This window comes from Citrus clementina, unplaced genomic scaffold (genome assembly GCF_000493195.1).
Source record: "Citrus clementina cultivar Clemenules unplaced genomic scaffold, Citrus_clementina_v1.0 scaffold_1, whole genome shotgun sequence".
Classification (NCBI taxonomy): Eukaryota; Viridiplantae; Streptophyta; class Magnoliopsida; order Sapindales; family Rutaceae; genus Citrus; species Citrus x clementina.
The window spans coordinates 20,619,373-20,635,545 of record NW_006263303.1 but is presented as its reverse complement, the minus strand read 5'-3'; the positions used below and the strand labels follow the sequence as shown (position 1 = coordinate 20,635,545).

Below are 16,173 nucleotides of genomic sequence, written 5' to 3'. Positions count from 1 at the left end.
AACAATAACCCTGAATTCAAAATTTTAGAATATCATTAGCAACAATCCCACCAACATTTTCAAGATAGCACCCAGAAAATTTAAACTGACTTGACAGCGGAGGCAGTGTCACCACAATAACCCTGCATCTGACTATTTTTTTTATAAACCATCATTAAAAATAATAACTTGATATTTAATGACGGTTATATAGTCGAACCGTCATAAATAGTAATATCTTAATATGTAATGACTTTTAATGATGGTTTTTTTTATAAACTGTCATTAAAAATAATAACTTGATATTTAATGATGGTTATATAGTAGAACCGTCATGAAAAGTAATAGTTTAATATGTAATGACTGTTTTTTTTTTATAAACCGTCATTAAAAATAATAACTTGATATTTAATGACGGTTATATAATAGATTTGAAATTTATAATGACTGTTTTTACAAGTAACCGTCATTAAAATTAAAATTATATTTTAGCATGACATTTAATGACGGTTTTATAATAGAACCGTCATTATAAATATTATATATTATGACCATTTATATAATAACCGTCATTAAATATTTTTAATGACGGTTTTTAAAAGAAACTGTCATAATGTATGAGTCATTATTTTACATTTTTGTAGTAGTGGATCAAAATACAATTTATTCCGCACATCAGAGATCAACGATAACCCAATTTCTTTTACATTTTATCCCAAACAGCAGGAGATGAAGAGTAACTCAATCCCTTGATACAAACACCATTTATTCTGAAAACACCATGAAATGTAACTGACAGAAATACTTATAACTCTTCAGATGGTAACAGGGTCTCTGAGCACTGCGGCAATCTGGTCTTTAATCGCATGAGAATGAGTGTACCAATCACCCTTCTTGTTTAGAAATTCAATCACACGTGCGATATTGAAAGGTCTCTCAATCAAAGCCACAGGAAAAGCAGTTGGTTTCAGGAATTCCTCATTCATATCTTTCCATGCATTCTCAACTTCTTCAGTAAAAACTGTAACTACCTCTTCTTCTGAAACACCATACTGCTTAATGTAGCATTCAACTCCTGAGGCAATATGTCCTCTCTTCTGTTCAAACTACACACATAGATAATAGAGAAATTTTATTAAATAATTATATTATTATTAAAAGTCCATGACATCAGTCTCATCTAATATTGACAATACATAAAACCACATTGTTATGTGTAAATACGCGCATGACAGAAGATCATAAAAAACTCAGCACAGCTCAATTCAACTTTAGATTCAAATCCAAATATAAATAGTCATGATCTAAGGGAGAATTGATAATTTAACTAATTTATAGTGTGCTACCTGCTGGGAAACAATGTCATTCCTAAGTCTGCAGATAACTGACGACGCTGTTGAAATCTTAGGGTCCTTGGATATCCATTCAAAAGCTTCCTTGTTTGCAACATCACACATGCCAAGGAAGGAATTTGTCGCAAGCATGAAGTAGCCGCAACTTACAAGTCCAACCGGATAATATTCGTCCCATGTCGGAACATAACCTTCACTGAACCACTTGGCTTGAACAAAGTACATTTGAACAAGCTCTTGCATCTGAGCACCACAAACCAATTCAATGAAATATTCAACACTATCGGTCTAATAATTTTAATAAAAGACAAGAATAATTATTGGTTAATTTGCTGATAAACAATAATGGATTAATTTTTCAATCAATCTCCAAAATGGTAGTACGGGTATTATCATTAAAGATAACAAAAAATGAGGGTATATAAGAGTGGTTCGACACTCTCATTCCTTAAGAAAGGTCAGGGGTTCAAGCCCCGCTCTCGTATAGAGTCACCACTTTGGCCAGCACTTTACCCCTTACGGGCCTACCCGGTGCGAGCGGGGATTAGTTTGGGTTGTGGTACGGGCTTCAAGGTGCCTCTCACAGTTGGGGCTCACTCAGGACCACCTCGTGGTTCAGACAAAAAAAAAAGACAACAAAAAATGAGGGTATATAAGAGTGTCACATATCCAATAACAAGGGTATCTTGAGAATTTTTCAAAATATGAGAGCTAAATGGGTATTTAACCGGATATATATATATGGGGACTATTCAAGCATTTACCCTTTTTAAACTACATAGACTAATTGAGGATTTACCCCTTAATTGTCTACCTTTTCTTTGCCATAAGGTAAATAGGACGATCTTCCTTCCTTGGCCAAGTCTTGCTCAATTTCATTGAAAGTATCTAAAAGGGCCTTATAAAGCACTTTCATGTATTCTGGAAGTATATCCATGGCTCCAATGTCCCACCTGAATACGAAGCAATATATCGTGTGAATGAAAATTTAAAATAATAATAATAATCATTTATTATATTTATATAGATCACAAAATATTTTAAACCTCTGGACTGCTTCTGCAAAGAGCTTGAGCTCTTCAAAGAAACCATAAGCGTCGAAAGTGTCATCTATGATAGATGCCGTGTAAATTGTTTTGGTCATTATTTTTCTTGCTAAAGTGTACTTTGGTTCAAAATACGTCCCTACAATCCAAAAATACAACTCTACGATTCTGTCTCTTGCATAAGGCAGCTTTGTAGTGAAGTCTAAATCTTTCCACCACCTGAAATTCAAATATTTCATATTAAAATTATCTAATTGGAAGCTAAAACTAATTAATAAATTCGCTTGCATTGAGCAATTTAAAAGATAAAAAAGGAGAGACAAAAACTAGGTTATTGCTCACTAGAATTATACACGTATGATCCATATCATAAATAAGAGAAGAGAATTTTTTGGCCATTGTGTGAAATTTTATAAGATTGTTAAAATTAGATAGTAAAAAATAAATGAGAAATTAAATTGCCTACTTTTATTAGGATCCGCTGCTAGTTTTTTCTTTTCTCCTCTTCCTAGCTACTCTTAGTTTTCCAAATTTGGTGACAAAAGTTGGCTTAATTATAAATAAAGTGAAAAAAGCTGGTTGATGATCAATATAAAAATTCAAAACTAAATCTTGATCACTCATTAAACTAGCAAAGGCTGGGAGAGAATCGATCCTTATTCCCTTTGTCAAACGTTTAGAAAACCATTTGGCTAAATGTCCTTATAGTCCTTGGGTTCGGCTAAACGTCTGGTTTGTCCTCATAATTTTAAAATTTACTCAAAATGTTCTTGCTGTTGCATTTATCTCTTTAAAATCGATTTTTTTCTTTGTTTTTTATATTTTATTTCTAAAAGAAAAGGGGAGGGCAAAGCCCCAAAAGAGTAGTTTACGTTAAACAGGTAATAGGCTGTTACATATGAAAACCGTAAAGATGTAAGTAGTAAAAACTAAGAATTATAGAATGAAAGTGACAATTTCCCACAATAATTGAACAAGAACGAAGACAATGAAAATATATTTTACTCGAATTTTAAATGAACAGAAAAGAGATTTGTATGTTTTCAAAATCTTTTCCTTAATTAAAAGAGCAAATCAATGTATCTGTTAATTTTAAAGTAAAAAATAACGCAGGCGCGGATTAAGAGCTTACCGTGTGATGGCACTTAATTCCTTCTGATGTATTCTTTGCACAAGGTTAAAGTCTAACTTTGCAAACTTTAACAAAGTTTTATCGTGTTTATCATCTCTTGGATAGACAGACAAGAAAAATCTTGTCTCCACTCTTGGGAGGGCTCTGCGGAGAGGACAGTCGAGAGCATGATTAATTTGTTCAGCAAGATTATTAGGGCGCACATCATGAGATACCATTGACTGAAGGTGAGTTCTAGTGAAAGCAATGGCTTCATCCAATATATCTTCTCCGCGAATGGCCAAGTGTCCTGCCTCATACAAACTTAGAATGCCTTGAACCTCCTTCACCAATGATGCCTTGAATTTACCTTCATCATCTTTGAACTTCTCGAACACATCTGATATTTTTAGTAAAAGATTTATTGTGCTCAGTTACATTGACATCAGCTTGTATAATACATATATAAATGGCTAGGGATAGTTTCTGCTAACTACTCATTCAGTTCCTGTATTTTCAAACATACCCCAAAATGTCGCTGTTGTGCGAATATTTTCGTTAAAATCTACTTAATTATATGATTATTTTCTTTTTACTGCTCAAATCCAACACTGACAAATGTTATAACAAGTCTTTTGAGTATTTTTTTTAAAAGTTGCAAGAACTAAGTACGTAAGTGGCCTTAATTAAAAAAAAAAAAAAAGTACGTACGTCATTGGCAGAAACTATAGAGACCCAGACTAGCTATAAGCAATAAGGTTACTTACCACACGAAACCTTAAATCCTTGCTGCCTCAGCAGTCGAAAACGAAGAGAAACAGTGTGGAGATCAACATCATCATTATTGTCAAAGCTATTATGAAAAATGTTTTCTAATGCATCTTCTATCTCCTGTTCGAAGTGATAGCCCACACCCAATCGTTGGACTGCATCAACCAATTGCAACTTCTGGGCAGGTGTATCTGCCGTAGCCGTTATCATGCTCCTGACTTCTTGCTTCAGCGCTTCGTATTCCTCTTGGTGCGTAGTATCATTTGTCTGCAATGCATGCATGTACAATACAATTAATTAATACTTATTAGTCTCTATGCTAATTAATCACACACATGGCTAGCTAGCTAGCTGGCAGTTAATGAGTTATTTAGATCCGTCTTTAATTACCTTGCAATCAGAAGCGAGGGTCAGGAAATAGTCTCCCCATAAGTTAGGATGGAAACCAGCAATGGGACGAACAGTTTGTTCTGTTGAACTGGAAACCGTTGCTAGAACTTGAGCGGACTTTTTTTTTTTCTTTTTCACACTCAAACCAAAGGAACTAATTACTTAGTTTGAACTCGGTAGGACTTCTGCTCTTTATATAGAGTTTCCCAATCCATAGATAGAGAAATTCTATAATAACTCTAAGGTATTATATCATCATACAATAAAATATAAAATTAAAATAAATATAATTTTTTTGTTATTATCTTATAAATTATTATTAGCAAGATTAGTTATTGCAAAGATATTAAATATTATTTTAAAATTGTAGTAAGAGTTATATTAAAAAGAAAAAAGAAAAAAATAAGGATATGAATGCCTCATAATAAACAAAATAGATGAGGTATTTTTCAAAATATAGATACTAAGCAAGTATTAACACAAAATATAAGGGCAAAACGAGCATCTACCCTCGTCTTCAATATTTTTCACTTCATCTTTTAAGAAGACCCAAGAAGCGTGAAAAATGTGGGTAACACTAAGCGGTTTCGTTGAAAGTAGCCATATATATAGCTTTTGGAGTATTAGCTGTAAGTTAATTGTGCAGTAATGCTGACATATATAATAGACAAATTATTTAAATATTACCTAAAATTGCAGGGCAATGCCTACTGAATTGGCTTTTCGTGGAAATGGAAAGTTCAATTTATGTTAGTTATAGTAATTAAGTGCTGTATTGTTACAGGTTCGATGTTAGGAAATATGTTTATTTCATTCTCCAACCTTACGTCTGATCTAGGCTAAGCATTAATTTCATTGGTCCTTGCAATCTAGTGGAATGATGCAATGGTATTTGAACATTTATTTTAAAGAAATAGCATGTAATTAGTGATTATTTAAATTGTAAAAGAGATTATAATATTTGTTATTATACATATGGGAGAACATTGGTGCTGCAGCACCAAGAGAGATACGCTGCAGCACTAAAATGAGAAAGCTTTGAGATTGAAATATAATTCCTTCGTAATTAATTAATTAGTTTATTTTAAATAAATTAATTAAATTAAATGATGGAAAGGTGCAATGTTTCTCACTAAAGTGCCTATTTAAAGTGGTGTATCTGTTCTAAAAAGGTGCCTTAATTTGTTTGGAGGGTTGCATTGTTTTGTGAATAAACATATTACTTCATGAATAGACACTTAACTTCCTATAAATATCCCAGATTATATTACAGATTCATAACCTGTTCTCGAATATAGTTTCATTGCTAGAGATTGTGAATTGTTTCATTGTAGTGATAAACTATAAGTGAGAGTCTTAAGTTTGGTAAATCCATAGGTTGTAACATCTCAACTTAGTGAATTGTTTTTCATCTCGGCGTGGCCTCGTGGGTGTAGGATTGATTAATCCGAATCACCTAAAAATCTTCGTGTCATTTATTTTCTATATTTTATTGAGTTTTTAGAAAATTAATATTTTTTAATGCGGATGAACAGTAATTGTAAACAGTTGCGGTGAACAGTATTTCCGAAAAATTAATTAAGTTGTTAATTTTTTGTTTTTAATTACCTACATCTATTTGTGATAGATCTAAATTCGTTTCAAATATTATTTTAAAATTGTAGTAAGAGTTATATTAAAAAAATAAACAAAAAATAAGGACATGAATATCACATATTCAAAAAAAAATGATTAGGTATTTTTCAAAATATAGACACTAAACAACTATTAATACAAAATATAAGGACAAAACGAACATTTACCCTCGTCTTCAGTCTATTTCACATCATCTTTTAAGAAGACCAAAGAAGCATGAAAAATGTGGGTAACACTAAGAGGGGGGTTTTTTTTTTTTTTGAATACTGACATTAGAATACTGTATTACACAGATATTTATAACTACTATTACAGCAGATCATTACACTTATATTTACAATCAGATATATAATTGAGATACACATTATTACATTAAATTCTATGAAGTACATGCCCAGACAAATAACTCTCACAGACGAGGGATGTCTCTGCTCCACTCGCATTTCGCCTAGGACTTACATCATTACATTAATGCTGCGTTTACTAAACTGGAATTGGAATGGGCAGGAAGCAGAATGGGCTAGAATCGGAATAGGGAATGGGAATCAAAATAAGTTGTTTACTTGAACTGTAGAAATCGAAATCGGAATGAGTTGGATTGCTATTAATGTGTTTACTTTGTCTTGGAATCGGAATCGGAATGAATTAGATTGTAACAAATTACTAAAAAGTACTTAATGGATTCTTGTCATAATAATTATTAACTAATATATTAATTAATTGTAAAAAATTTTAATTAATTATAATAACTATAATAAAAATTATTATAAAAATATATTAACTAATAATATTAATATTAATAACTTAATTAAAATAATATATTAATTATTGTGATTATTATTAAAAAATTATAATTATGAATAATTATTGTTAATAATATATTAATATATTAATTAGTAGTAATAATTATATTATTTATTTAATAATATTAATTTAATTAATTAATAATAATATATGAATTAATTATAATCATTATTGTTAATCATTATTATAATAGTATATTAATTAATTAATTACATTAATAATATCTTAATTATTGTGATTATTTATTCAAAAAATATATATATTAATAATTATTGTTAATAATATATTAATATATTAATTATTAGTAATAAATATATTATTTAATTAATAATAATCTATGAGTTAATTATAATAATTATAATAATTATTATTATTATTATAGTATATTAATTATTAATAATATTAATTATTGTGATTATTTATTCAGGAAACAATAATTATTAATATATTAATTAATAGTAATAATTATATTAATTAATTAATAATAATATATAAATTAATTATTATAATAGTACATTAATTAATTAATTAATATAACAATAATAATAATAAATTAATTATTGTGATTATTTATTCAAAAATAATAATAATCATTAATAATATGTTAATACATTAATTAATAGTAATAATTAATTAATTAACTATAATAATAATATATTAATTATTGTGATTATTTATTCAAGAACTATAATTTTTAATAATTATAGTTAATAATATTAATTAATTATAATATTATATTAATTAATTAAAAAAGAGGACAAAGTGGGCATTTTTAATTTTGGGGGAGGGCAAAATGGTCAATCCCGGGAATGGGAGACTCATTCCCACCTCCCCCCATGGGAATCAATCTCCCATTCCCCATTCCCAAATAGTGGTGGGCCCCACCATTCCGATTCCTGGTCCATATTTGCGAAGTAAACACCATCACTCATTCTGATTCCGGATTTTGATTCCTCAATCCGGCAAGTAAACGCACCATAAATTCTATGAAGTACATGCCCAGACAAATAACCCTCGCAGACGAGGGATGTCTATACTTCACTTGCATTTCGCAATAGAGAAAAACTTATAAATTAACTCCACACAATTATAATTACTTAAGAGATGTTGAGTCCATAGGAACTCGAACCACTATCCTCATAATCATGTTTAACTTTGAGGGTAGTGGTTCACCACTCATACTAAAGGCCAAGTGGCTAAGAGGGTTTGTTGAAAGTATCCATGTATATAGCTTTCGGATTATTAGTTGTAAGCTGATGCAGTAATGCTGACATATATAATAGACAAATTATTTAAATAGTTCCTAAAATTGCAGGGCAATTCCTACTGAATTGGCTTTTCGTGCAAACGGAAAGTTCAATTTATGTTAGTTACAGTAATTAAGTGCTGTATTGTTACAGGTTCGATGTTAAGAAATATATTTATTTCATTCTGCAACCTTACATCTCATCTAGGCTAAGCATTAATTTCATTGGTCCTTGCAATCTAGGGGAATGATGCAATGGTATTTGTACATTTATTTTAAAGAAATAGCATGTAATTAGTGATTATTTAAAATGTAAAAGAGATTATAATATTTATTATTATACATACGGGAGAACATTGGTGCTGCAGCACCAAGAGAGACACACTGCGGCACTAAAATGAGAAAGCTTTGAGATTGAAATATAATTCCTTCGTAATTAATTAATTAGTTTATTTTAAATAAATTAATCAAATTAAATGATGGAAAGGTGCAATGTTTCTCACTAAAGTGTCTATTTAAAGAGGTGTATCTGTTCTAAAAAGGTGCCTTAATTTGTTTGGAGGGTTGCATTGTTTTGTGAATAAACGCAATACTTCATGAATAGATACTTAACTTTTTTATAAATATCCCAGATTATATTACAGATTCATAACCCGTTATCGAATATAGTTTCATCGCTAGAGATAGTGTTCAGAGTTTGTTGTATCTTGAGGGTAATTTGTCATTCAACTTCATTGCAAATCAAGTGTAGTGAGGATAAATAAAACCTAAGTGTCCAAAAATGGCTCAAAACCCTTTTAAATTTTTTCTGTTCGTCCCTGCCTCTATATTCTCAGTTACACAATATATATATATATATATATATATATATATATATATATATATATATATATATATATATATATATATATTATAAAATTTCTCTCATAGATAACCTTTGGCTGGACAAAATTTCATGCGATACATTAATAGAATGTAAAATTACAAAATAAAACGATTGTCTGTATCTTATCGAGTTGAGCTTTTAAAGCATAGATCCATTACTAAAACCGTTTTCCTCATATATTTTCAACAATTTAATCATTTTACTTTGTATAAAAAAACATGACATTCAATTTGGGACAAACAGGTTTTTCTATTGAACTGGAAACCGTTGCTGGAACTTGAGTGGGCACTTTTTTCTTTCTTTTTATTTTTTTATTTTTTCCTAATCAAAGCAAACCAAAGGAACTAATTACTTAGTTTGAACTCGGCAGGACTTCCGCTCTTCATATAGAGTTTGGCAATCCATATATGATCATTGGCTTGACAAAAGTTTATACGATACATTAACAGAATATAAGATTAATCGATAAAACGATCTTATCTAATCGAGTTTTTAATGGATAGATCCATTGTTCAAACCGACATATTTAATGAAGGGTTGGATTTTGTTTTGGTCTTTAAAAATCGTTTTTTCTCATATATTTTCAACAATTTAATCATTTTTCTTTTTATAAAATAATGACATTAAATTTGGATACTTATGCCAAGTAGTATAATTTAAAACACTAGACCCGTCAATATTTGTTTTAAAATTCAAAGTCTTCAGCCTTAAAATTTATTTTTAAAGACAAACATTTATTTCGATAATTATACATGTTGTAATAAGAAAGGTGAAGAGTCAAATAATTACAAGCACAAGAGAGCATGATACGCATGAAAGCATAAGAGAATGAGAGTACGAAAGTATGAGAACTCAGCAGCCGGATGCGTAATAAATCAAATAAGCACAACTACATGAGAAATGTGAAAAGTGAAATAACTACAAGAGAGCATGATAAGCATGAGAGTATGAGAGAATGAGAGTACAAAAGCATGAGAACTCAGTAGCAGGAAGTGTAATAAGTCAAATAAGCACAATTACATGAGACCATGAGAGCTTAGTTGCAGGAAGCTTATAAATCCAATAAGCACAACTACGTGAATGTATAAAAGCATGATAGCTTAGTAGTAGGAAGCTTAATAAGTCAAATAAGCACAAACACATAAGATCGTGAAAACATGGGAGCATGAAAGCTTAGTAATAAGATCATGAAAACATGGGAGCATTGGTAGAATAAGAGTACGAAAGCATGAGAACTCAGCAGCCGAATGCGTAATAAATCAAATAAGCACAACTACATGAGAAATGTGAAAAGTGAAATAACTACAAGAGAGCATGATAAGCATGAGAGTATGAGAGAATGAGAGCACGAAAGCATGAGAACGCAGTAGTAGGAAGCGTAATAAGTCAAATAAGCACAACTTCATGAGAGCATGAGAGCTTAGTTGCAGGAAGCTTATAAATCCAATAAGCACAACTACGTGAATGTATGAAAGCATGATAGCTCAATAGTAGGAAGCTTAATAAGTCAAATAGCACAAACGCATAAGATCGTGAAAACATGGGAGCTTTAAAGCTCAGTAATAAGAAACTTAATAAATCAAATAAGCACAGCAACATGAGAGCATGACAGGATGAGAGCTCAGTAATAGGAAACTTAACAAGTCAAATAAGCAAAGCTATATGAGAGTATGAGGGCATGAGAGCATGAAAATGTGATAGCTTAGTACGTAGTAGGAAGCTTAATAAGTCAAAAAAGCACAACTACGTAAGAGCATGAGAACACAGGAGCATGCAAACATGGGAGAGCAAGAGCTCAGTAGCAGGAAGCTTAGTAAGTCAAATAAGCCTAGCTACATGAGAGCACGAGCTCATGAGAGCCTAATAGCAAGAAACTTGGTAAGTCAAATAAATATGTGAAATGACCCACCCCAAATCCCCAGGGCGAATCTATCTAATCTCGTCCAACGGAATTGATAATTAATCTAATATCTAAGAATTCTACCAAAAATTCAGCATAGTCTCCTCTACAATTATGACTTTCCTAAACCTGCAATTTATAAAATTAACACTCCAAAAAATAATTCAATATTTAATCAACCTCCGCAACCAACTTCCTCAATCCCATACCAAATATCCTCCAGACATATAATGTCAAAAATACAATATATTATCTTTAATCACGAATATGCAATAATTTATACAATCCAAAATATCCTAACAAACATCTGTGATTCCTGGCACCATCACGTGGCCATAATTTCCAATCTAACTATCGTTGCTGGGTCGACTGATGTACCTACAAATTTCCAATAGAGGGGAGGGGGCTAGGGGAAATATAATAAAAACGGGGTGAGTATAAAACTCAATGAGCTCAGTGAGTGGATAGTAGTTTTTGAAAAATAAATTTACTTCAAAATAATTATATCATTTCAAAAAATCCTTTTAGCAAAATTTTCATAAGAACTTAAATAACTTATTTGAGTATAAAACATACAGTCACATAAACATAATATATAATACCATATAAAATCAAAGAAGTCATGATACACTATAATCTCAACATTTGAATCGTGATATTTGTCACTAAACAAGTACCCAAGAGAATAATCTCATCATATCCGAATCTCGACGGACGGGCAATTAGGGAACCACCATGCCCCGAAGCTACAACGGTTAGACAGGGAAATGCCATCTCATATCTCATATATCGCATCATATCTATGCATGCATAAACTGATCCCCAAAGGACAAGGCGCCTAAGCACACAACCCAAAACCTTTGTGTGTACTCAAACGGGCCCCAAAGGCTTATATCTCCTATATATCTCAATATCTGTATCTCTGTAATCATCATATCGCACACATATGCCCCCAAAAGGCAAAAGCGCCCAAACATACGGCCCAAAGCCTCTATGTGTCTTCAGATGGGCCCCAAAGGCCTCTCATCTCATCTATATCACTGTATCTGGAGGGGAAGGATACTATCTAATGATTTTAAAAACAATCATTATACTCATATTCATATACCTTTTAATCGTACTTTAAATCATACCACATTTGAATTCACTTTTCTTATATTTAAAATACTATCATGCTTTATTCAAAATTGATACGGAAAACCATTAACCAAATATTTTAATAAAATATTAATGCGTGAATAAAATCCATTTCAAGAAAATCATTAAATCAAAATATTTAAAATGCTTATTTCACAAACATGCTTTATTATCATTATTAACTATGAAAATAGGTTTTGTATATTCCACTCACAATGATGAGCTCAAACTCGGCTATCGTCCTCGTTTACGGCTTGATTCTCGTTCGTTGCTCCTCCTAAATAAAGTAAATGACACAATTAATATCTATAAATGTGAAGTACGACTAACAAGCTTGAAACGATATTTACCTGCAATAAACTATCCCCGTATGCATAAGATTACCAAAATACCGCTATATTCATAAATTACCAAAATGTCCACGACATCATAATTTACCAAATTATCCTTAAAATCCTAAATTACCAAACTACCCTCGATTCAAGTTACAAAAATAACCACGTCATATTCATGAAATTACCCTTAGAGAGCGAAATTACGAAAATGCTCTTAACAACTTAAATTACCGAATTACCCTCGAAATCTCAAATTACCTAACTGCCCTAATTTGAAATTACTAAATTATCCACCAATTTTAGAAATTACAAAACTATCCCCAAAATTTATAGAATTACCGAATTGCCCCTACCGGTCAACGGTGACTGGAGTTCAGTCAACGGCAACAGGAAGCTCAAGTCTGATAGTTCTGATCTCAGTGAGTCCAATGGTGCTGGCGGTGACCTCCCACGCACAATGACAACGACATATCGAGCTTCCCAAGCAGCGAGATTTCCAACAGTCATTCGCGACCAAAACAGTGGTTTCAGTTGGCGCGGTTGAGGGTGAGCTGAGGATCGAGATCCAAGCGGTGGCATCACTCAAAGCTGGTGGAATCGATGCGAGAAGAGGTGGGTTTTGCCATGACTTTCTGAGCTTGTTCATGTGATCGAAAAAAATTACAAAGATTTATGACGACTTTGTGATAGAATATATTACATCAAGAATTCATGATAGAATTTTAACTTGACTTTACTTTGCCGCTGTTTTGACAAAAATTCTAGGTATTTTTAGAAAAAAAATTAAATGAATTAAGAAACGTCGTCGTTATAAACTTAAAATATTAAATTTTTAATTATAAAATAAATTTTAAAAATATGAAACGCACTGTTTTGGTGCTTTGTAATCCTAATCTTTTTTTTTCCCCTTAAGTGTTGAATCTCATCACTTAGCAGAAACCGTCACTCATGGCCTCACCCTCTCATCGTTAGAAACACTAGACATTCATGTTCAAGCCACCACTTTGCTGCCGTTTGAACCCTCACTCTCGATTTGTCGTCATTTCAATGTCTTATTGCCTCTCACTTCTTAACCGTGAAAACCCTAAATTGTTTTGCCTTAACTTTTGAAACCCTCACTGTCATCGCGCCAAAGAAACACAGCCAAGCAAACAAATTAAATTCAATTAGTTCTATTTGCAATCAATTACAGGACCGTTTATTAGATCTATCTATCTAATATTTAGTTAATCAATCTTTAATTGTTTTTAATTCTCTCTCTCTATGCGCACGTGCACACACGCACACACACACTCTCATATAATTTTGATTTTAACTTGTAGTCTAATATCCCCAATTTTTGTGGCATGATTTATAGCGTAGCGATGTCTGTGATGTTTGGGAGTAGTATCTTAGATTGGAATGCTACATGGATAATGCCTTGAAGAGGTCATAAGCTGCCAATCAGCTATCGATCTTATTTTGAATAAGAGCAGTTGTGCTAGCTATTGAAATGATCTATGGTGTAGAGTTCAAGATTGAATTTTGTCATGGATGTACAAATATACTATAGATTTTAGTTATATGTTTAGAATAAGTAACAACTATATTTATTATTAGAGGTCGTGGAGCTTGAGTCTTGATTGTAAAATGTTTTCTCGTAACTTTTAGAATTTCTGTTGTTGAGCTTCGTTTGTGCTTGTGCGTAGAAGATTGGGTTATTATCCATTGTTTCTTTTTACTGATGTAGAGTGGTAGTGAATGTAATTTCTTCCTTACGGGTTTTGTAAAGCGAGTCCAATGGAGAAAATTTATAAATGGATTTTTTTGATAAGGTTTTCAATAGTATTTTTATAAATTTTGGTAACTGAATTGAGTCAAAAAGAAATAGAGCAATATGAAGTAATGCCACCTGTGAGTAGCTTTTGATTTTGTTCTTGGAAAGCATTCTTGTGATGTTTGCGTCAATTTTTGATGGAATTTATAAATTTATCCATATAATGATTCTGATGGAAAAGTATATAGAAAAAGATACATCATCATTACATGGCTCTTCATACGAGCTACCTAATTCCTTTACCAACTCACTCTCCCAATATTTTCCATCAAAATCTCTTCCTCCACTTTGCAGCAATAGTACACAAAATTTTCAAGGTATTAATCTTCACTTGTTTAATTTTGCGTCTTATATTAAATTTAGATCAAAGTAAAATGTCTGAGAATTGCATATTGATTTATTATAGACAATGGTTCAAGCCTTTTAAGTGTGAAAAATGAAAATTGTTAGGCTTGGAACAAAGGGAAGGTAACAAGAATTTTTCATTTCAACTATAAAAATCATTTTAGCAATTGTTTTGATAAAGGAAAATAGCAAAGTGAATAATTATTTTTAAAATTGTGGAAAATTTTCAACTTTTAAAAATAATTGTTATAAAACTTATGTTGTGATATTGACTTGTATTTTCAACTGGAAAGCAAACTTTAAACTGCTCAAGCTAATGTTGTCACTGAAATTTCTTTCTATCTTTTTGGTATCTTTTTCTTTCTATGAATGATGTTAGCCTGAAATTTCCCGTTACAGGGTCTAAATAATTTGCTGATTTGTGGGGCTGCCTTAGTTAATGGTGAGTAAGTGTATTCTTACTAATTTTTAGAATTCTTCCAAGCAATTGATACATATTTTTATACATAAACTCTTTTTGGGTAATGTTTAGAAATGCAATTCTTTTTGCCGTTGGTCGTATCATTAAGGAACTGAGCTTGCTGGGTTATGTCTGTTTTAATAAAAAATGAGAAAATTAGAAAGAAGTAATTTTTATTGTGTTAAAGATGTTGATCTTTGTGTTCTTCACAATATTTCTAAGGTTTTTGCTCATCCAGAATTTCCAAATGTCATTTTAAGAGTTAAATATGTATTGTGTGTCTAATTTTCCAAGCATTTCAATGTTATTTTGTGTATAATTTTCCAAGCCATTTGAATGTCTACTGAAATGTCAGTTACATAAATATATTTTAAGTGTGACTACTGCCTGCAATCATTGTAAATTATTATAAAGTACCCAACTGAATTGGTATATGATATCTAAGAATATTCATTATGTAGTAGTCTATTCATTCTGCTTGTAGTGTGTTAGTAAATGAGAGGAAATATTTGAATTCTTTAAAATAATTAACGCCAATACACTGGCAACTCCCATCATACGAAAGGGTTAAGTTTTATCTATACTATTACATTTGACTCTTATCCTTTATTCATGATATTAATTCAAGTGTGCACTTGCATTCGAGATGATTTTTCTTCCTGTTCTGTTTCAGCTCCGGTATATTATCAATGGCAATGGCTATTTTGTTTTGTGATTTTTTCTACATATTCTCTACTACTAGATGGAGCTTAGTTAACTATGTGATTGCTACAAAATGAATTGTAACAAATAAATTAACAGGATTTGTTTTCAATTATGTAACTAATCAAGTATAATTTGGAAAATTTGCAACTCACTCAAGTTTGGTGACCATCAGGCAATCAAAGAGTCAATTAATGGGCATTGGTTGATTGTTTTGAGAAGTAACGATTGGGGACAAGTAGTTGGAATTAGATGTTG

At 31.3% G+C, this 16,173-nt stretch overlaps 1 protein-coding gene across 1 annotated transcript; it reads right to left on the bottom strand.

Annotated features, from left to right (window-relative positions):
- Window positions 1-626: 626 nt before the first annotated feature.
- On the bottom strand, window positions 627-8,020 carry LOC112095727 ((E)-beta-farnesene synthase-like). Its single transcript, XM_024177835.1, has 8 exons — window positions 7,917-8,020; window positions 4,650-4,803; window positions 4,256-4,526; window positions 3,510-3,888; window positions 2,378-2,596; window positions 2,146-2,284; window positions 1,326-1,574; window positions 627-1,085 (listed from the first exon to the last, which is right to left on the bottom strand). The coding sequence occupies exons 1-8, from the start codon at window positions 8,018-8,020 to the stop codon at window positions 795-797; spliced, it is 1,806 nt and encodes a 601-aa protein (XP_024033603.1). The 3' UTR covers window positions 627-794.
- Between the last annotated feature and the right edge of the window lie 8,153 nt (window positions 8,021-16,173).